Below are 22,886 nucleotides of genomic sequence, written 5' to 3' on the forward strand. Positions count from 1 at the left end.
AAAAATGTAAAAAGAAAAAAAAATCCTCTTTAAAGTCAAATTGAAAACTCATTTCTACAAAGGAATGATAATTAAATAAAAATTGGTTGCATAAATATTCACCCCCTTTAAAGAGATTGACCTAATTTTACAGAGATTCAGTCCATTGGTGCTAGTAGTCTCATAATTAGTAGAATAGAAATAATCCGAATGAAGTGACTTTGTCTCAAATGATTGTGGTATAAAGATACCTGTTTGGAAGGTCCATCCACTGCTTAATCAATATTCCTGCTACCACTGAAACATGAAGACAAAAGAACACTCCAAGCAAATCAGAGAAATAGTGATTTAAAAGTATATGTCAGGGGATGGATACAAAACTATTTCTAAGGCAATGAACATACTCTTGAGCGCAGTAACTCCATTGTCAAGAAATGGAAGCAATATGGCACATGTGTAAATCTACCAGGACCAGGCCATCCTCACAAACTGAGTGACCATGCAAGAAGACGACCATTGACAGGGGCCACCAGGACACCTATGACTACTCTGAAGGAGTTACAAGCTTCAGCAGCTGAGATGGGAGAGACTCTGCATACAACAACTGCTGCCGGGGTTCTCCACCTGTCAAAGCTTTTTGGGAGAGTGCCAATGAAAAAGCCACTGCTGAAGAAAACTCATATTAAGTCTTGACTAAAGTTTGCCAAAAGGCATGTTGGAGAATCCATTGTGGACTTTCTTCCAAGTGGAAGAAGGTCCTTTGGTCTGATGAGACCAAAATGGAGCTTTTTGACCATCAGACAAGGCGCTATGTTTGGCGGACACCAAACACCACACATCACCACAAACACACCATCCCCACTGTAAAGCATGGAGGTGGCAGCATCATGCTGTGGGGATGCTTCTCAGCAACAGGTCCTTGAAGGCTTGTAAAACTTGATGGTAAAACAAATGTAGCAAAATATAGAGAAATCCTGGAGGACAATCTGAATGCTAGAGAAGTACGACTTATTTATGTACAAAGATTTATTTTCCAGCAATACAATGATCCGAAGCATACAGCTAGGGCTACATAGAAATGGTTTGAAGACAACAAGGTGGATGTTCTGCAATGACCAAGTCAGAGGATGGATATTCCAGAACTCAGAACAAGTCAAATCCCAGAACTCAATCCGATATAGAATTTGTGGCTGGACTTGAAAAAGGATGTTCCCATGTGCAAGCCTTATTGAGACCTACCACACAGACTCAGTGCTGTGATTGCAGCCAAAGGTGCGTCTACTACAGGGGTGGCCAACGTCAGTCCTAGAGAGCCACAATCCTGCAGGTTTTACATGCACCCCTGCACCGACACACCTAAGCAAAAATTCAAAGTGGGGAGTAAAGTTTAAGGTTTTGGTACCTCTGACTCAGCAGCAGTTGCAGTCACAAGGGTAAATCGATGCAAATTGGGCCCCAATATAGCTCCAAAACACTGGAATGGTATTTGAAAGCACAGTTAGGTTATCATTATACTACCTCTGTTTTTGGCGGTTTTAACATGCATAGACAAGCATAACAAGGGCGCTTGTTTGCAGGGTTCTAGTGCAACCTGTGAAAATGGCAACTGAGCAGGAGCAAGAACTCACATGTTTACCCCCAGCATGCACCACCCACACCTCTGACAATATTTCTGCAGTCACCCGTTGTTGGATTGAGGATATCTGGGTGGAAATTTTCAGCAAATATCCTAACCCTGACCCACATACAGCTCAGATTACCTGCTTTAAAAGTGTTCTTGTTGTTTGATGGAACACCTAATTTGCCATGGTTAGCTTTTTAGTACACAGTCCGGAGTTCATCTTGACTGCAAGAAATGCCGTCACATTATCCAGTGAGCTTGGAAAAGCTTTTATTAGTGTAACAGGCCAGATAAATATTTTCCTCAAACTGCCAAGTAGTTTTCTACAGGGATTCACCAAATTTGTTGCCATAGAGTTCAGCTAAATGCATGAGCTTTGTACCAGAGGCTGGAGGCTTTGGGATAAATTGTTCATATTTTCTTTTGATCCCTAAAAAAAAAAAAAAAAAAAAAAAGACATTTTGTATTTTTAAAAACAAGTTTATGTGCTGGTGAGTTCATTATCACCAATAAATCTCAAGTTCTATTTTAAAGGCTGAATTAACATTCCAACATGATCCCTACAGCTCAACTATATCTATGAGAAGTAAGAGCACTGGTCTGTTATAATCTATGTGAAATGTCCCATTAATTGTTGAAAATGAATTTCTGATCCTGCAGCATTTCTCATGTGCTGGCACCTCTTTAAGAAAAATGGCTTTCCTCTCTCTAAGAGGACAGTTAAAAGAACTGTTATTGCTTTGTCAGCCTTGCACAATGAAACTTCAGTGTCAACAGTCCCGTGTTAAAAGTCCTGAAGGGGGGGGACGAAAAGGCCGTGGCACATGAGAAGCTATTTTCAATTCGCTTAGTGCATGAGGATCACACAACCAAAGCCAAATACTGGCATATGCAGAGGAAGGGAAAAACTCAGAGTCACACATCCATTTGCTCGAGCCGGCTGTGCTGTGTATGATAATTTGCTTTCTGCATGTAGTGCAACCCCATACCACTTATTGCCAAGTGGAAAAACAAACCTGTGACTGCCAGGAATGTTTAGCGAAAAACAAATAATTTGGAAAGGTAAAAAGCTTTTAAAATAGACAATGAGTCACGCGCCATGCAAAACTTCACCGATTCGCAGTCAACAACATGTGGCTAACGTACACAGTTCAGACAAGAGCAATGTCGCTGTGACATCTGGTGAGGCAGAAAACAAACCAAAGTAAAAATCTTTTTTTTTTTTTTTTAAATTCAAGTGTTTATTTGCTTTATCTTTGGCATATGACAGAACAATTTTTTACAATGTGAGACAGTGTACTTGGTACAAGTAACATCCATGACATAGCAGGGCAGACAGAGTAAAATTGCAACATTATAAATAAAAAGATTCACATAAAGAGCATAGCTAGAAATCATACAGCAGGCTTTAGCGTTCAATACCTGGGGTACACTCAGAGGGAGGCATTCACATTACAGGCAGTGTGATTCGAGTCCAAAACAAATCCCAGATGGGTCCTTTGGTTTTGTTTCGATCATTCCTTTTACCGAGCATCAGCTCGTATGAGGCTGTTTTTATCATAACATTTATCCACTCTTTTAGTTCGGGAGGTTTGGGTGTCTTCCACAGTTTGAGTATTGTCCTGGCAGCTGATGTTGTCCCTGCCATGATCACAGAGAACTCTCTGTTTGACATGTATGTCTGACTTCTGTCCCCCAGCAAGCACAGTCTGGGAGACAGTGGTATGTCCTTGTCCAGCCAGTTACTCAAATTGTCCATAACCATTTTCCAGAAGGGTTGAACAACAGGACAGTCCCAGATACAGTGTAACAGAGTCCCCACGTCCATCTGACATTTCCAGCATACATTATTATTCATTATACCTGCTCTGTTGAGCCTCTGTGGGGTCCAGTAAAACCTGTGTATTATTTTGTATTGTGTGAACTTCCCTTTAGCTTCTCTAATGTATTTCCCATTGTCAGCTAAGATTCTCTGCCATTCGTCCTCACTCATCACACAGCCCAGGTCCCTCTCCCAGCTGGTTTTCAGTCCATGACAGCCCTCACTAAGCGCTTGGTTAGTTCTCCTATAAAATACGGAGGCTTTGTGGCACTCTGAAGATAACATGAAGTAGTCTGTGATGAGATTCCCCTCCCTATACTGAACCCTGGTTGTAATACAATCCCTCATCTGCAAAAATTTCCAAAAGTGCTCCCTTCCCTTAAGATTATAAGTTTTTTGCATGTCAGTAAATGAGATGAACACTCCATCTACATATAAGTCAGCGATATGGCATATTCCACTAAGGTGCCAATCTTTCCAGTACACAGAAGACTTTCCAATATTAACTCTGTGGTTATGCCACAGCGAAGAATATGTTTGTGCATAGTATGGAAGGTTGTACATGTTATGAATTTTGATCCAGACCTCCTTGGAGTGGGACATGATGGGGTTCAGGACACTAAGTGAAGACTGTGATAGCCTATCAATAGGAGTGAAAGGGTATGATAGCGAATCTTCAATAGCTACCCACTCTAATTGTTTATCTTTAATCCAGTGTTTTGCTAGTTTGGCCATTTCAAATGAGATATGGTATAATCGGGGGTCCGGTAATCCTAGACCACCTTTGTCTCTGGGGGATGACATTTTACTGAGTTTGATCCTGGGTCTTTTCTTTTCCCATAAGAATTCTTTGATTATGGTATCATACTGTTTAAAGATCTGAGGGGGTATAGTTAGTGGCAACATCATGAGCACATAGTTAAATTGTGGTGCAACGACCATCTTTATTACGTTGACCTTCCCCCATAACGTAAGCCTAAGTTTCCCCCATTTACCCAAATTAGATTTAGTTTTATGCAGCAATGGTTCTAAATTTAGCCCAGGTATTTCTTCCAAGTCACTACTTAATTTGATTCCCAAATAAGTCATCCCTTTTGGTATCCATTTAAAGCTGAAATTGGTAAGTAAATTCGAGTTGCATATTGAAGATACAGGCATGGCTTCCGACTTGGTCCAATTAATCTTATATCCTGACAGTTTAGAGTAGCGCTGAATTGTATTCATCAGATGTGGTACTGAATTTGACGGGTCTTTCAGCAGTATCAAGATATCATCCGCATATAATAACAATTTATGTTCTTTCCCTCCCCCCAACACTCCCCGAATAGCTGCATTCGCTCTGATGGCAATAGCCAGCGGTTCCAACACAATATTAAAAAGCAGCGGTGACAGGGAGCAGCCCTGTCGGGTTCCTCTGGTGAGGTTAAAAAAAGGAGAAATCACACCGTTTGCTATCACCGCAGCCCTAGGGTTTCTGTATATAGTTTTAATCCATTTAGTAAAGGTTGCTCCAAAACCAAAATGTGACAAGGCTCCAAACAAAAATTCCCAGTGAACTCGGTCGAATGCCTTCTCGGCATCTAGCGAGAGGGCGACCACAGGATCCGAGTCTGTCCGATTCAGCCAGATCAGATGTAATAGTCTTCTCATATTATCGGTCGAGGACCTGTTTTTTAAAAAACCAACTTGGTCAGAGTGTATGATGCTAGGCAGAGCCTTCTCTAGACGTGTGGCCAAGATCTTAGTAAGGATCTTACAATCTAGATTTATTAAGCTCAGTGGTCGGTAATTAGCAGGATCAGTGGCGTCCCTATCCTTTTTAGGAATCACAGAAATTAAAGCTTCATCAAATGTTGGAGGGAGGGAACCTAATTCAAAAGCTTCATTATACAAATCTTTCAATATTGGTGCCAGGATGTCAATATATTGTCTATAATATTCCACAGGGAAGCCGTCCAGGCCTGGAGATTTCCCTGATTTCATAGATGAAACCGCGTTTCTAATTTCATTTTCCGTTATTGAACTGTCTAATAATTCCACCTGGTCAGGAGACAGTCTGGGAAGATTAAGGCTCGAGAAGAAGTCCGTCAGTTCGCCTTGATTGGGATTAATATCAGATGTGTACAGATCCTTGTAGAACTGTTGTAATACTTCACCAATTTCTTTCGTGGAGGAAACCATTTTATCACCTTTCTTAATTGCTGGTATCACACTGTAGGAGTTTTGTTGTTTTAGTTGTCGAGCAAGCAGCTTACCTGTCTTCTCCCCCCCCTCATAATAATTTGTCCCCAACCTAAATAACGCATATTCCACTTTTTTATTGTAAATGTTTTGAAGTTCAAACTTAAGCTTACATATGTCTTGATATAGTTTATCTGAAAATTTTTCTGATAGTTCCTTTTCTTGATTTCTAATTTCCAATTCCAAATCCCTAATTCGTTTCAGATCCTCTTTTTTCTTTTTAGACGAATGTGCTATTATTTTCCCCCTGATGTAAGCTTTGGAAGCTTCCCACTCCATCGCTCTGGATGTTGCGCTGCCAGAATTGATTTCAAAGAAAGATACAAGGTCGTTCTTAAGTGATAAGGAGAAAGACTCATCCTGTAAAAGTGACGTATTCATTCTCCATCTACCCTTTTTCTCAGTGTCTGTATTTATGTCAACATGAAGTTCAACTGCTGCATGGTCTGATAAAGCCATTGCATTAATTCTACAATTAACTACTTGTTTTGTCATAGTATTTGATATTAAGAACATATCGATCCGAGAGTAGGCTTGGTGGCAATGTGAGTAAAAGGTATATTCTCTGTCACTGTAATTTATCAACCGCCATATGTCCACCAACCCCATATCCTCACAGATCATGTGTATGGCAGCTCTATCCCTAGACATGGTTGAGCCACTGAGCTTGCTTCTGTCCAGAAAGGGGTCTGAAACTTGATTAAAATCTCCTGCCAATATTATGTGGCCTTCAAATTCACCTAGTAACTTATTTACTTGATGAAAAAAGAGTGGGTCCCCCTTGTTTGGTGCATAAATGTTGCAAAGTATCATCTTGGTTCCATTAACCATTGCCTGTACACATATCATTCTGCCCTCATTGTCTTTAACCTCCCTAAGCAAAACAAAGTTCAGATTTTTGTTCACCAGTATAGTTACTCCGTTTCGTTTACTAGAAAAAGAACTATGAAAAATATGCCCAACCCAACCCCGTTTCAATTTGGCTGCCTCCTCACCTGCAAAGTGCGTCTCCTGTATGAAAGCAATATCAGCGTGGTTATGCTTCAGATAGGTCAATACCTTCCCTCTTTTTACAGGATTCCCACAGCCATTAATGTTCCAGCTTATGCATGTGACATAATTCCTAGTCATAATTTACAGATATAAAGAGAAAACTACAAAACAAAAAACAGCAACCAAAACCCCTGCTACATATAATCTCAACATCTTCCCTGTATCTCTGTCAGTTCTGCCTGTCATAGCCAAGAGCAACTTTACACAGATCAGATTGTAAACAGTAATATCAACTTTAACAGTTTTATAAAAAGAAACAAACGATTTCAAAGACTTTAACGTAAATAAGCCCCACAAAACTACAACTGAGGCCTGCAGCTTTCCTTTAGCCACACTGAAACAAAAGAAAATCAAAACACACAAGTAAAAGAAAAATAACGAACGTTTTGGTCCGCGGGATATTACACCTCCAGCCAACCCTCTGGCTCTCTGCTCGGACAGCAGAGTATCAAACCCACACACCCCCCCGCGGGTGTCACCCATTTCCCACTTTAAAGTCACAGTGACCACATGTCGTACAGTAAGTGCTTCAATTGTATAGGAGTTGCATTAGTGCTCACCCATCAGCGGTGCAGTTCATCCTAATGAACTTTTCAGCCTCCGAGGCATTCATGAAGCTCCGGCTTTTTCCCTTCCAAGTAAACCGCAGGGTCGCCGGGTGCGCAAGCGTGTATCTCACGTCAAGCTGCTGCAGAGCTTTCTTCGCGGCCGTGAAGGTCTTTCTCTTCTCCGCCAGTTCCCTCGACATGTCTGGGAACACAGAAAGGCTCTGTCCTTCCCACTGGAGTCCACGTTTTGCCCTTACAGCCTTCAAAACTTTCTCCCTTGCTGACTGTCGCAGAAATCTTATCAGCACCGGTCTGGGTGGTTGGTTCTCATTCGGGACGGGAGCAAGAGCGCGATGTGCCCGCTCTATTTCAAACTCACCGTCAACATCAACTCCGAGTCCGTCCCTCAGCATTTTCCTCACACAATCCTCAATTGTGCCATTCGTCCCGTAGGTTTCCTTCAGACCCAGTAATCTCACATTGTTTCTCTTACTGTGATTTTCCAACATCTGCACGCGGTCCCATAAAACTTCAATCCTCTTCTCGGCGCTGTCCCCACGGCTAGCAAGCCGGTCGGTGGTGTCCTCCAGGCGGGAGACGCGCCCCTCCGCTTCCCCCAGCCTTACTTGTATGCCCTCCATCGTGTTGTTAAGCTTATCCGTTGTTTCCTTGATGGACAGTATGTCCGCTGCCACCCCCTGTAGTGTGGTACTCATTTTGGAGATTTCGGCAAACATGTCGTCCAGGCTTGCGGGCTTCCCGGCTCCCTCCCCCGACGACATCGGCGAGGGCGAAGTTGTCTGTCCTTCATTAGGCGGTGGGGCCTTCCTGGTAGCCATGCGGTGCCCGTCCTTGAAGTATTTTGATGTGGTCGCCATTTGGGTCCGAAGAAAAAAAACCCCACCAAAAGCGTATGTCCGTCACTCTCAACCACCAAGCGAAATTATATTATAAAAAGTTGCGGGTTAATACACATTAAAATACATAAATGTCAGGGGGTGCACGGAGCTCGTCTACTGCGCTGCCATCTTGCACGGCGTACCCACGTGACTCCTCCAAAGTAAAAATCTTAAAGAAAAACCATTGAGTGCAGTTTTTGTGCAAGTAGGCCGATGAAGAACAAGATGAAATTAGCAATACCTCAATTAGCACTGAACAGAGTTAGATCTTAAAAACCTGATGGATCATTTTAGAACTAAGCTGATAAAGAGACCTCCAAAGAAGGGCAAGACTCCTAAGAGTGTTAATACTTCCTGTTATTTACCATTTCCTTAAGTCTGCTTATTGAATTATCACTCTTTAACATAAATGTATTACAAATTTCTCATGGTTTGTTCAGTTACAAAAGAAGTGTTCTCATATGTCCTCTTTCTACATGTTACCATTAACAGGCCATTACAATTTCAATATAAACTGCATACATAAAAAGCAGTATACGTTTTGTGTATAAATTATATCTTGCCTTAATGTGTTTTTTTTTTTTTCTTTGAGCCACACACACTGGGATTGTCTGGGAGACTGTTTCTATTGGGTGGGGAATTCTGAAAAATTTCACACCTTTTTTGGCTTGATTTCACACCGCACTTTACTCAAGCAAACAAAGCCGCATGGTCAACATCATGCAGTTACAATATCTGCTCGCTAGGGGGAGTATTCCCTGACGCAACAGCTGACCAAGAAGAAAATGTGGCTCAACACCAAGTCTACACAATTTTTGCATTTCTGTTTTTCCTTTAGTGTTCAAGCTTCATGCAGTTTTTACCAGAATCTGTCCAGTATAAGCAGCAGGAGAGGCAGCAAGTTATCCAACATGATGTGCTACGACCTGTCATATGTCACTTCCTCTCTTTGGTTCACTGGATGGTCCGACAAGTGGACCAGAGTTTATTTCTTTGGTCCGCAGCAGAGTCCAAATGCACATTCACACTAAATGTGCTATCCGTGGAAGCAGACCAGGATTTGTTAATAGCAGACGAAACAGCAGTGTGAATGCGCCCTAAGACTTCCAATCACAGAAGAGACATAACATGTTAGAGATCTTCAAAATCTACAGCTTTACACTAATAAAATAAAAAATACTTTTAATTATCCCATGTGTAATTTGTAATAATGAAGTGTTGTTTTATTATTTTTATTATAAGTCTAATTAATAATGAACAGTCAAACCTTTTTTCAGAGGGCGATGTCTGCTGAGAAACAATCTCCTGCACTTTTCTGCCTTGCAGTGCATTTGAAGAAGTCTCTCACTAAACACACTTATGTCCTCACTGTGTTGTGTAGATGTTGTGAAGAACTGTCCACTATGTTCAACGGCTTGTTCAGCAGTATTCTCTGTACTTCAGCAGCTCCAGAGTTATCCCCAGCACAGAACCAGCCTTTTTAAGCCAACCAGGCTTCCTTAAAACATAGTCTGCACTATCCTTTATTGTAGTTGGCTTCTGTGTTGCATTTAAAGTCTAGTCTTTTGTCCAGCTAAACTCCAAGGTACTTGTAGTCCTCCACCACCTCTACCTTTTCTACCAGAATATAAGCAGTGCTTCGTTTACTCCTGTTCCTCCTGAAATCTACCATAATCTTTTTGGTTGTTTGTTTTCTAAATGAGTTGTTTCTTTACGCACCCAAAACATCACACAAACTGACTGACCTGTTCCCTGTACTCGGCTTCTTGCCCATCACCGATACACGCCACAACTGCAGTCAGTGTGATGTTTGTTAATGACACAAATTAGAATTAAAACATTTGAAACACAACATCCCCATGGCTGTGACAATAACCAATAGAAAAAAATTTAAAAAAAATGAACAAGCCTGTGCAATGAAGAGGATGTTTATGTCATCTAAATTTCACAGTAGCCACTATGTAAAATATCAAACTTTGAATGCTTCTGCTAAACAAAGACATACCAGGAAGCCTATTATACTTATTTCCAGCTCTGTCATTTTTTATTCTGGGTCTCCACTAAAGTAGCTCTTCATGATGCACATTGGAAATAAAAGAGAAAAATAAATTATTCATCCTACACCAACATTAAAACTACTGACTGACGAAATACTGAACAACGTGTATTATCTTGTTAAAAGCAAAACACTTTGCATTCAGACATCTATATGGATGCTACTTGCACATTCACTACTCCTAAATTAACAAACTACTGCAACCCTAAAAAAATGGTACATAACAGAAGTCCAACACTGGTGCTCTATTAGGTCAGAGCTAGTCTTGTGGTACAGGAAGGACCTAAAAAACATTTGCTAACTGACAGATCATTTATATAATGGCCTTTTATACAGTCTCTAAATTAATTCATAATTTTAACTTCACATTTACATACAGAACAACACCTATTACCTCCTTTTAATATTCACACCTCTGTGAGAGTCCATCTTCATTGTTAAGCTGCACAACATCATTTCTTCAGAAAAAGTGATGTGATGTGATGAGATGTGTGATGAGAATCTGGACAATGACATGGAAAGATAAGTCCTAACAGCGTGGTCAGCTATCATGCTTCATGCTCACAGCTGACAAGATTCAAGGTCTTCGTTTGTTACATATACAAACATTACGTACATGCATGGTGGTTAACCCTGACAATGACAAGCTTGAAATTAAAATTGAAGTTTCATTTTTTTCCCCTACACAAGGCTTAGGTCAGTTTGCCTACTTTTACGCTTTATTTCACACACCTGGCCAATCGCTGTGTGAAGCAACGTGATCATGAGATTGTCAAATCAAATTCTCCAACACAAACAGAACTGACAAGCATCGGATGTCAGACTGAACAAAACAATAGTCACATGATGACAATTGAATGCAAATATCTGTTTAGAAAGGACCTGCATTTGCTCAGAATAATGAAGACTGATAGGATTATTTATTTTCATAATAATTAAAAGAAGACAACACAACCGCCACAAAAGTGGTGTATCAGCAAGAAGCAGCACCTTGCCTTTTAATTAGAATCCAACCTCTTAGAGGAATTATCTCACTAGACAAATGATTGCAAGTTAGGGATATGTAGCACAGTCATTAATAATTTCCCCTGAAAATAATATCACCGTCAGTCTGAATTTCAACATGGCAAACAAACTAATTAACGCTAATGAATGTCAGATGAAGAGAATGAAGCAGTGAAGCCCCAGTGCGAGCCAAAGTGTTGCTCAGTTAAGCACAGTGAAAGCACAGCGGGGCAAGAGTGGAAAGTATCCATCACACATCACAGCTTTAACTGTCAAATAAATTTTCTGCAATTACTAGAAGGTGCCAAAAAGAGAAGGAATGGACATTGTCCTTTACTCTACATACTTTTAAATTTTTTTTAATGTTTTTTGTATTGCTTTATTGTTTGGTTACAAACAGTTAAGTACAATACAAATTAAAAAAAATCTGTTAATTATCCATTTAGATTTTTGTCCTAATTTGGAGTGGATATCCATGATGCACTTTCAGCAAACAAACTGGTTAAAAGAAGCGTGCTTAAGCAACAGTTTCTAGTGTTAGCTCTTAAAGACTCAAAACACATAAGACGGCAGTGACCAAGGAATTACTACAGATTCTTTTAAACTCATGTTAACCTACTGGTTGGCAGGCCTACCTCAAGGTTGTTCCCCAAAGAGTGACCAGAACCAACTGTGTGACAAAACTATAGACAAAGAAAATGTAAGCATTTGAAAATAAGTATATGAGTGTGAGCACAGTTTGCAGTGAGCTGGTGCTCACTCTTAGGCAAGGCACCGTACACTCTATTACACAGTAATGTGCTTCTAGAGTTTACTGTAACTTCTCTTCAAATTCACATTTGCATGTTAACTTAAGGGTTGAATCTGAGCTGCTCAATTTACCCCTTAAAACCAAAACTGGCTGGTATAAAAAGAGTGATGATATTTGACCAAAGTATCTCACAGACATTTCAATAAAATAAACACATGAAATTATGTCAAATATTAGACAAATGGCATCTTTACATTTTGCATAGTCTAAAAGAATCCAAAGAAAGAAGAAGAAAAAAAAAAGAAAAGCCAAAAACACACTTTGATTATTGATTTTGTCTCTGCTTATAACATTTTACTCAAACGATTATCCATCAGTGAAGGCCAGGACAATAGGATGAGTACAAGCTGTTATCACATAGTTATTCTATATCTACTGTTTATATGACAAATAGAAATTAATGACAAGAAAAATTATTACTTGTATAAAAAAGATAATCAGACGATGCAATGGAAGATCTTAATTGTGCATGTTGAACGGATTTAGAGCCATATTTTTACACTAAAATAACAGAATACACATGATACAAGCATTCAATGGGACTTCTGTATCTCAATCTGATCCAGTACTCTGCACTAGACACTCTGCACAACTTACAAGTCATCTGTGGCTGTAAATACTAATACATTGTACCTTACAAGGAAGCAATGACAAGTTGATGTATGTTTGTGAAATACAATCCTTTGCTAATTTACAGGAACACAGAGCACAGTTTGGGAATGCATCAGCACTGGTCTCCAGAAGGTATACCTAATTTTATTTTCATTTCACCTTTATTTTTCCCAGGTAAAATGTTTGAGAACCAATTCTCATTTGCAAACATGACCTGGCCCAGTGGAGGGAAAAAGAAAATACAGAAACACATAAGTACATATAAAATAAACATGTCAAAACAGAGATCCTTTTAAAAACAAGCATGTAAATCCATGAACATAATGACAAAAGTATTCACTTGATTCACTTGGTCTATACTCTCCTGTGCCCTGGGTACATGTTTGTTTCAAAAACCATTTGAAAAAAACAGAATCATCCTGTGCTGCAAACTATATATTTGGGCACTGCCAACAACAAGGACAAAGCTATGAACCTTTCCATGTAAAAACCTAAGGTTCAGATTGTGATTTAAGGCCAGTTCCGAAGGCCAGTTCTATCTTGTCGCACTACAGCGGCATGTGGACCATTCTGAGAAACAGGAAGACAGTCCACAGGGAGGACTGAAAGCATGTCCACCACAAACAGGTCAGGACCGGGATGGGTGTAACAAGGCAGGTAAATGAACATGAGATGATGTGGACATCTGTTTCAAGTTTCCACACATTACGAGCAACGGACAATTCAATTAGACATCCAGCAACCCTGCTACTACTGGAACCCTGCCAACTGAGACAGGTCTGCTTACATGCCCTCCTCCACAAACTTTGCAGAGAATGAAAACAGGGTTTCTTTCTTTTTCTTTTTTTTTTACAGTCCCAGAAAACATGCTTACAAAAAGGAATCCAAAGAAGCAAATCAGGAAAAGTCTAAACTTATCTTAAATATGGTGAGTAAAGGGCAAAATAAACCATCTCCGGATCAGATTTAAAACAAATTTTACACCAGATTTGCCTAAATGGTGAGGTGGTAATAAAAGGACAAAGGTGCATTCAACTTGTTGTTTCTTAGGTTTTCTAAGTAGGAACTTGAAAATGAAAGAGGTCTGCAGGTGTAAGGAAAAAATAGGCTCACAGAAGCTCTGTGTCCTGCTACTCTACTCTGTAAGAGGCTAGCAGCTCAGGACATTAGCCGCTACTAGCATGACACATCACAATCTAACCACACAAAAGGTAAAATAGTCTAAATTTTGACCAACGTTTTGACAAAGATATACAGCATTTTTAAAGCCCCACTGCTGCCTTTGACAAATTGTCACCAAGGTGCCCACTAGCAACAAATAATTTGCATACTGCCTCTTTTCTGAGGTCTCTTGAGTAAGTAAAAATCAGCCCAAAGCCTCTTCTCCAATCACTTCCTCTGTCATGTTTTCTCTCTTTTCCTTGCTTCCATCAATAATGCCCTTTTGCTTTTCATTGAGGAATACGCCATGGTGTATGCTCAAGATGGACAGTGTGTTGATATCCAGTTGCTAGCTTGTGATGCGGTACTACAAAGCAAAATGCTTCTGTAAAGGTGTGTACCGGGATTTAAAAAAAAAAAAGCCCTCAGCCTCAGGATGGTGCCTGTCAATGATGGCTCCAGGAATGTACACAGTAAATGTCTCTGTGCCATCAAAACATATCAGAAGTTTTAAAGTCAGGACGTTATGTAGTGCTGACTATTTCAGACACCCATGTCATGTCTCAACCACCAGCTTCTAGCAATGAAAACAGACCCAACTGATGCATTCTTGCTGCACATTGTTGGCAGCACTTCAACACTACAACGTCCTTCCATTTGTTTCTGGTTTACAAGGTAGTATCTCACATTACCAAAGACGTAGAAAGATTATTAGCTCACCTAAATGAGCAAGTCAACACCTTTCAGGACCCACATCAATTCATCCTGGAGTTAAAATTCACCTTTGTCTACTTTCTTGAGTGAACCCACTCTCATCTGGACAAATCAGGATAAACTGTGGAGATCATGTTACATTATTTTTCCAGAATTCAGACTAAACTGCTGTGCAAGAAGCTCCAGAAAACATAGGTGGAAACTTCTACATTCGCCTGGATTAGTGACTAACAAACAAACCACAGTTTAAGAGACTGAAGGGTTGTGTGTTTGAAAAGATGGGCAGCAGCACAGGAGCACTCAGGGGATCTTTTTTCATGCTGTACACCTCAGACTTCTAACACAACCCAGATTCCCGTAATCTGCAGAAATACACATAACTCTGCAGTTGTGGTGCGTTAAGAGGCTGAATATAAGAAACTACTCAATCGCTTTGTGGCATGATGTGTGAATGATCAATTAATCTTAAATATTGATGAAACAAAGGTGATAGTTCTGAATTTTAGGAGGACTAGGAACAAGTCAAACACAATTTCCATCCTAGCAGAGGAAGTGGAGGATGTGTAGAACTATGGACACCTAGATGTTCAACAGGCCATTTCCTAAATGTAAAGGCAAATTTTTTCACTCTATGATTTTGCTGAATGGAGGCTAAAATTTGTTTTAACGAAACCATTTTTTTTCCCTAACCCTAAAGAAGCTGTTTCTGGTGCCTAAACCTAATATTTTAACACCTTTGTGAAACTTACATTGTGCTTAAAGCCAAACCAAACAATCAAGACAGAGTAAAGTAAGGGAAAAAAGTGTGGAGAAAAAAAAAGTGTCACAAGGGAGTGGACACCAGTCTCCAAAACAAAAAAACTGCAACTTTGTTGCTTGTTGATATAACAAGTAATATAAAAAGTAACAAATAATTTTCCATCTGCATTAAATATATCTGCAGCTGGGGCACTAAAGCCAAAAGGACACTTTCTGCACATCTGACACATTCCCTTGTTTGAAAAAAATCTTCTGAAAATCTTTACACAATTAGTTTTCCAAACTTCCAGTCTTAAGCCATATTATGCTTCTGGTAAACCTAGATATCTTCCTATGATAAGCAAAAAAATATGTTCTCTTATGACACTTCAGCTTCCAACAATAATTCTGTAAGTTTCAGACTTAGCTGCAATGACACACAGTTGAATATTGCAAATATACCACAGACCACCCAGTGCTGTTGTCTAGAGTTTAAAAGACATCATGTTCACTTAACTAAACACACCACACTTCCTCTCCAATTAAATAGAAAGTTATCTGCGGCAGCTGAAAATCAAAATGATAAAAACACTTAAACACATCATCTTATTTGAATATATAATCTGAAAGACAGGTACTCTCTGATAACTAATGTTGCAATTCGAATACCAAAAGAAGACAAAGTCATTTATCTGTGGATCTCACATGAACAACGAACCGGGTCCTATGTAAACAGGGAAGAACAAATATGCTAAAACAACAGTGTGGTGAGGAAAGAACAACAAATACTGCAGTTTTTCCCACACACCCGCATCAGCAGATCAAATGGAGATGTGGCTCTCCCTGAAAATACAAACAGATCAAGGATCACGTGCAATTTAAACAGAAACCAAACAATCAGCCTGTTTTTCTGCTTATATGCTTAACCATTAGTCGACAAAAAGAGGGGGAAAAAAAGTGTAAAAGAAAAAGTTTTCTGGTGTTTGACACCTGTACTGTGGGGTCCTCCAAGGCTCAATTCTGGGCCCAATTTTATTTTCATTTTATATTCTCCCAGTCTGTATTATTTTTAGAAAACTTGGCATTTCTTACTACTTTGTGTGTCTGATTCACAGACCCCAAAACAAAATAGCCAAAATATCTGTAACTGTTAGTCTTTTCATTTCTTTTAGTGTATACTACCGTTCTAATTACTTTTGAAGCCTCTCTTAATTGTAAATTTATTTTAATGCATTTTAATCTTTTAATGGCTTTTTGTGTATTTTAGTCTTAATTTCTTTTAGAGTAGTTTTAGTTTTGAGATTTCTTAGGCATATTTCAGACATAGTGTATTTTGTTTCTCAAGTCTTTTAATGTCTTTTTGGAGAGCAAGTTTTCTAGTGGTGTACTGGATGTCTCTGTGTTTTGATATGTACTGTACATTGGCAACCATATATTTTTAGAATGTGCTATAGCGGATTGGCTTGAATAGAAAAATTCATCAGGCTGTGTTAGCAAATAACAGTGCTGTTCATACTTTCCTCCACCATAGTTTTACTTAAGGCAGTCATATGTAGCAGCAAGTTTTCTTTCCCCACATCATCTGAGCAATCTGATAAGGGAAGGTTTTGTATTATGACAGCTTTTATTCTGGCAAATGGAAGCAGCCATCAGGTGAGGTAAACAGTCAATATTTCCTAAACTCTTACTGTAGGAAAAATAAATCCTGCTTTTGCTATGTTTCAGTCAACCATGGATCACTTGGCATGCTATAAAGAATGATAAGAATTAGTGAGCCCCTTGTAGTTCTTTGCATCACCTTCAAAAGGAACATCTGTGTTGTAAGGTAATCACTTTAGGAGATTGCTGAAGCAAATAATGTTTTAAATCTCATGAATAGGGCTACAAATTCTAGGTACCACTAGCTAGTGGGTGGACTATTTGAGAGGGTTGCCATTTCGAGGTTGACCACTGGATGTCAGTATTTGTTACACAGTGTTCCTTTAATGCAAATGTTTAGCCTTAGTGAGATCCACCAACTTAAGAAAAGGCCATCATAACCGTTTACATCCAAGCTACCATGAAAATTGTTCAATACACATGAAATATCATCTACAATCATCTATTGTAAAATGTCCGTTTAAGTGGTCCATATTCAAACAAAACCACAAAGGATAAAAATGTATTCCACACTTTATATAATGTAGTTTGTAATTTAAGGATAAATCCCTGTAAGTAAACTGACCCCTCCATTTACCACAGAGAGGTTCTCAGGCACCAAAGACATTAACATGAAACTTTCTGCACATTCATTCTGCTACGTATAAGAGCTGTGCTGTTAGAACAAATGTTTATGAGCTGCACAGGGCCCGATAAAAAAAGTAATCTGGGTCAACAGCCAAGATGCTGGTGGGAAAAACAAGTTAGGAGTTTGGGGTTAATAGCACTCAGTTGTAGAACTCAGTGGGCTGGGCAATTAAGTGTACCTTTAAATAAATCGTGAAAAAATTAAACCCATTTGTGCAAGCATCTTTATTACTAGTAAAGTCCACCAGCCTTGAAGCAATGCTTTAAATGCAATATTGATGTTGTAAAAATATGTCCATGGGCATTTGGATGTTATGAGGGAGGTACAGGCTCAGCAGCACATAAAAGAAATGATCCCCAGAAAGTTAAAACTAAGCTCATTAGAAATTATATTAACGTTAAAGAAAGAACCTGTAGTCTTTCACTTACTTTTTTTTAATAAAAACTTTCAATATAATCAGTTTCTCTGTGAGTAATTGTCTCTTCTTCAATTCTACCGACAACTCTACATCACTGGCATATCACAGGGGATCCAAAGAAGATCAGTGGTGAGTTTGAAGATGTTTGAATAGGGATTTATACTTGTTTTTTGGCAATAAAGATTCAAGAATGCCTTCACAGATGACAAATAACACTAAGTCACTCTGGCGGCAAGTTGGATTTGGATACAGCAACAGCACTGAAGTAATTATTCCTGAATATGATAAATACCTGCGGTTAGAAATTAGCTTTCAGGCCTACATTCAGAGAGAATTTATATTAGCTGCATATCTGAGCTGTTGTTTAACGATGTAATAAATCTAGTCTAAGAAAATTTCACATAAACATCCTTTGCACGCTACTGTATCCTCAAAATAAATAATTATATGGAAAGGTTTGTTGAAAGAAAGAACAATAAACAGTCGCAAATCCAATCTTGACAGGAACCCAATGGTTTCTTGCTGTGGGACTGCAGTCAGCATGGCAATTACTGTTCAAACTAGAAAACCTCTTATTTACTGAATCAGTGAAACTGACAAATATGTATCCCATATTGCATTCCTTTACCTGTGATCAGACCTTCTCCGCAAATGAAAACAGAAGACTCCAAAGATCTGGATGGTTGCTACAACTGGCGGGGCTAAATGTAAAGTTGTTGGCAACGCTGAGGATCAATAAGCCATATGCAGTTTCCATAGCAACTACAGGGTGGATTGGGACAGATAATTGTCAGTTCCTGATTTTAATTAGAAAAGAAAAAGAAAACATTGACGCTATACCTTATTAGAAGACCAAAAAATTGTTTCAGAAATTATTAACCATAATCAACAAGTAGAGTTCGTCAAATCAAAACATCTGTATTAAAAACTGGCACAAACTACATGCTGCCATTTTCAATCAAAGGGCACATGGAGAACTTTTCTCTTTTAACCTGGCAAAGCGCAGAAAGGTTTGTAGTGGTGAACTATGTTTGGAAAACATAGTTTTAAACTGTCTGGAAAAAAAAAGAGGACATTTTTTTCTGTACATTACTTACTATCAAGGAGTAATATCCACCAATGATATCAAAGTAGCTCTGAATAGTAGAAATTAAACTCTTATCAAATTTCTTCTAATCAGGTAACACATCATTAACACATAAGTACAAAAAAGACTAAATCTGATGTGTAATTCTTTGTCCCTTTCTACATGGATCCTCTTAATTGTGATCTTGCAAGAATCCAGCTTCTGCACAAGGTAACATGAATGCAAGTTTAATCTTCTCCTCTAATTGTAAATACATTTAATAAAAGTGTTAGCCACTAATCATCATTTGGAAGAACAGGAAAAATTTTTTGTATAAGCCACTGCTAACAAAATCCAAAATCAACATTTAGAATTGGTCAAGTCAAATTTTTCTTACAAAACATGCTAAAATATAAACTTTATTCATTTTAAGTGTTATATTTAAATGTTAATTTGTATAATCAAGGGTGATCTATTTGAGAAAATGTGCTTTAACTTTCATAAATACTTCTTTACAGCTTCAACACACCTGACTTAAATCAATGGGTCACTGTAGAGAACATGACACTAAACTGTGGATCTATTCCATCTGAATCAGACTGTGTTAGAAAGCATCTGAAACCTGCAGAACATTGACCTTCGAGGACCAAAGTTGAGGAGCATTGTTGTACAATCAAGTAAATATAATAACAGCCTTGCTTTGGTGCCACAGAATTAAGAAAATGCAGCATGGTTTAATTAAATTGCCAGTTATGTTGCACATTATATGTATACCTTTATTGTAGTTCTTAATCTTTTCATGGGATGTACTGACAGGACAACACCCCAAATTTAATCATTTGTCATGTTATTCTGAAGGCATGAAATGACATGTTAAAAGCTTAAAATGAGTATAAATAACGTTTAAAAATTATGCTAAGTGACATGCCATGAAATGCTCACAAATGGACTGGGTCTTCTTTTATTAATTCTACTAAGATGCCATAATCAATGCATCTGCAGTAATAAAAAACTGCCTAAGTTGCACTCTCCAATTTGGCTCCAAGATATCACTCTGTCATGTACACTACTTCTTTTTATATTTATTACACAAAATGCAATCAAAATATACTTGATTAAGCTAAAAACTTGCAATATTTCTAATGTTATTCGTCATGATTATACTATTTTTGTAGTTTGATTCTAGTCAATTTTACATGTGATACGCAACCAGAGTATCAATCTAACAACTTAATATTAAATTATTTCCTCTTGTTCTGAAAAAAAAAAAATCCCGAAGTTGTCATGGCATTACTATTTTTTTTTAATCAAACAGCTTTTATTTCCTCCCACAATATTCCCTTTAAAATGCCCTCTGCTCCGACCACTTGCCTCTTCATTTTACCTCTCCTATCAGACACTGTCACCCGTGTTAACGGTGCCATTTAGTTAACAGAAAAAGAAGTAAACCCCTGTTATAAAACACCAACGTTGCCATAAATGATCAACAACACCAGGCAGAAGTGTTTATTGTTGTTTTGACTGTTGACACTCAAAACAACAACAAATGTCACACAGAACAGTCTTTTTGGAATTTGTGTGTACTTATCTTGGTAGAATGGGCATGAAGAATTTTATTCTCCCCTAAAGTTCACACGCACGCCCACAGATAGACACACACAAAGTTACGCAAGTTGTGTCAAAGAACTGTTCTGGGGCATTGGTGTCCGTTTTTCACTTTCTTTCTTGGCTCTTTGAGACTACGCATGCTGCTGATGTGTGAACCTTTTTCAAAAACCTGAAAATTGCACTGCCTGAACATTCCAATAATATACCACTAGCTAATTAACATCCTACTTCTCATATCTGCTTGTAATCCTGTTTAAGCTTGGAAGAAATGTTTAGCTGTAAGCGACATGGAAGGAAGGAACTGTGCGCTTTCCTGCGTCTTTGCGCACAGTGAATGCGCGAAGACCCATCAATTCTGAGGATAGTTATGAAACTTTAGAAACCAAGCCCCGTCTACCACATACCTGTTTCCACAGAAAGCTGTCCATTCCGTTTAACATCCAAGAAATGGCAACGTGGATGGCGGAAAGAATAACTCCAGTGATGACAGCGGCGCGCATCCTGATAGGCAGCAGAGTGTAGATGACATGGATGAAGAACACGGTCCACCAGATCCCCTCCGAGGCACTTCTGGGCTGCACGAGCAGCACTCCGATCACTTGGATCACCAACACCAGCAGGATTACCACGTAGCACACAACCCACATGTGGTCCTGGTGAAACCCATTCCTGTTGCAGACCACCATGAGTATGAGCGTGAGGAAGATAGCCACGGAAAACACCACAGCGTACGTGACGCTCGGTCCTGTTGTCCCACTGGAACAGTGGAAGCCCAGCATGACCGTGAATACCAGCACCAGTACTGCCATGAGCATAGTCAAACTACTCTGATTGAGACGGAAAAAGTAGCGCTGATAAAGCCGCTCCAACTTCTCAGACTGGAATTTCTTGGATTTAAAAATGTGCATGACGCTGATGCAGCACGCCACAAAAGAAAAGTTAACTTCTGGCATGTCCGCCTCCTCCTCGTTGTTCCTCGGCTTGGCTCTGCGCTCTTCCAGACCCAGCTCCACAGACTTGGGTCTCACCTCGCCGTCTGGACGTTTAGTGGACGCGCGATTGTTGTCTCGGGTCTCCTCGCCATGGTCCTGCCAAGCCGATCGGGACCTAAAGCTAACCCTGCTGACTGTCGTGGAGGTTCGACCGGGTGGCCGGTGGTCCGGATCATCCTCCTCCCTCCACCGGCTGTTGGTCCGGGTGAGCTTCTTGCGAGGGGATCTGGTTGAGTATGGGCACCCGTTGGCAACAGACTCAGACTCTCCCCAAGCTGATCTGTGCTCGGTCCCTCCCCTCAACCCAGGCGCACCGACTCCGGGTGGGCTGACACTGTTTGATCTGGACATTGTAGAGAGAAGGGAGGCAGCGACACGACAAATGAACACAACAGGAAAAGTTTTGTTCCACTGAAAACAAGATGTCAGGGAACTATTTAGTCACAAGGACCAGGCGCTTTAAATATCTGTCAGAGTGAATTTTCCCATTGTTGGTTACAATTAAAACAGCCTGGGTCTTTATATCTAAATTATCCGTGTCGACGCCATTATCAAATTTTTAAAAACTGAAAATGGCAAAAGGAGTGATTAAAAAAATAAACTTTGGGAATAAAAATCAATTAAACATGAAAAGTCAGAGGGGAGCCAGATTCGCCACCAGAGGAAGGAACATTTGATCCAGGTGGATTTGGCTCTACATCATTGGGCCCAATTAACGATCATCCACAGAGAGGTTGCATGGCAGCGCGTGTTGTAGATGGGATGAAAGCATTACACAACTGAGATGGTCCCCAGAGATCATAGCGCAGCACCGTCAATTACTGTGAATCCGTTATGTCTGCGGATATGCTTTCCTGTTTTCTTGTGTACGATTTGCGGACAGAAAAAAAGGATATGCATCGAAGTAAAAAACTGAACCCCATCCCGGCTGTTCTGATTTGGTCCAGTCAAGTCTTACTGCACCTGTATAGAGCCAACATTTCAGCCTTGACGGCAGTGTGAGCCTCACGTTTGACCAAAAATCATCATCACGATCCTCACACACTTGCACATATTAGAACAAGAACGGAGAACTCAGCCGCTCCTCCTCCTCCTCCTCTGGCAGCCAAGAAATACAGCGTCTTGGTCCATGACACAGCGTGGGTGACCGCACAGGCAGTTCATCGTCAACCTTAACAGGGAATCAATGGCCAACAGCTGTCCATCACAGCTCGAATCCTCAGAGAGCGACTCCTGATCTGATCTGCAGCCAGAC

At 39.7% G+C, this 22,886-nt stretch overlaps 1 protein-coding gene across 5 annotated transcripts in view; it reads right to left on the bottom strand.

Moving 5' to 3' along the window:
• Window positions 1-22,468, bottom strand: part of adcy5 (adenylate cyclase 5) — a 103,491-nt gene extending 81,023 nt beyond the window's left edge. For all 5 annotated transcript variants that reach the window (XR_006012181.1, XM_042001034.1, XM_042001032.1 and 2 more), the window contains exon 1: window positions 21,044-22,468. Coding sequence is in view for 4 of the 5 variants with exons in the window: in XM_042001034.1 (XP_041856968.1) it covers window positions 21,044-21,982 (939 nt within the window). In the remaining variant the exon portion in view is untranslated. The remainder of the gene's footprint in view (window positions 1-21,043) is intronic.
• Between the last annotated feature and the right edge of the window lie 418 nt (window positions 22,469-22,886).

This window comes from Melanotaenia boesemani, chromosome 12 (genome assembly GCF_017639745.1).
Source record: "Melanotaenia boesemani isolate fMelBoe1 chromosome 12, fMelBoe1.pri, whole genome shotgun sequence".
In the NCBI taxonomy this organism is placed as follows: Eukaryota; Metazoa; Chordata; class Actinopteri; order Atheriniformes; family Melanotaeniidae; genus Melanotaenia; species Melanotaenia boesemani.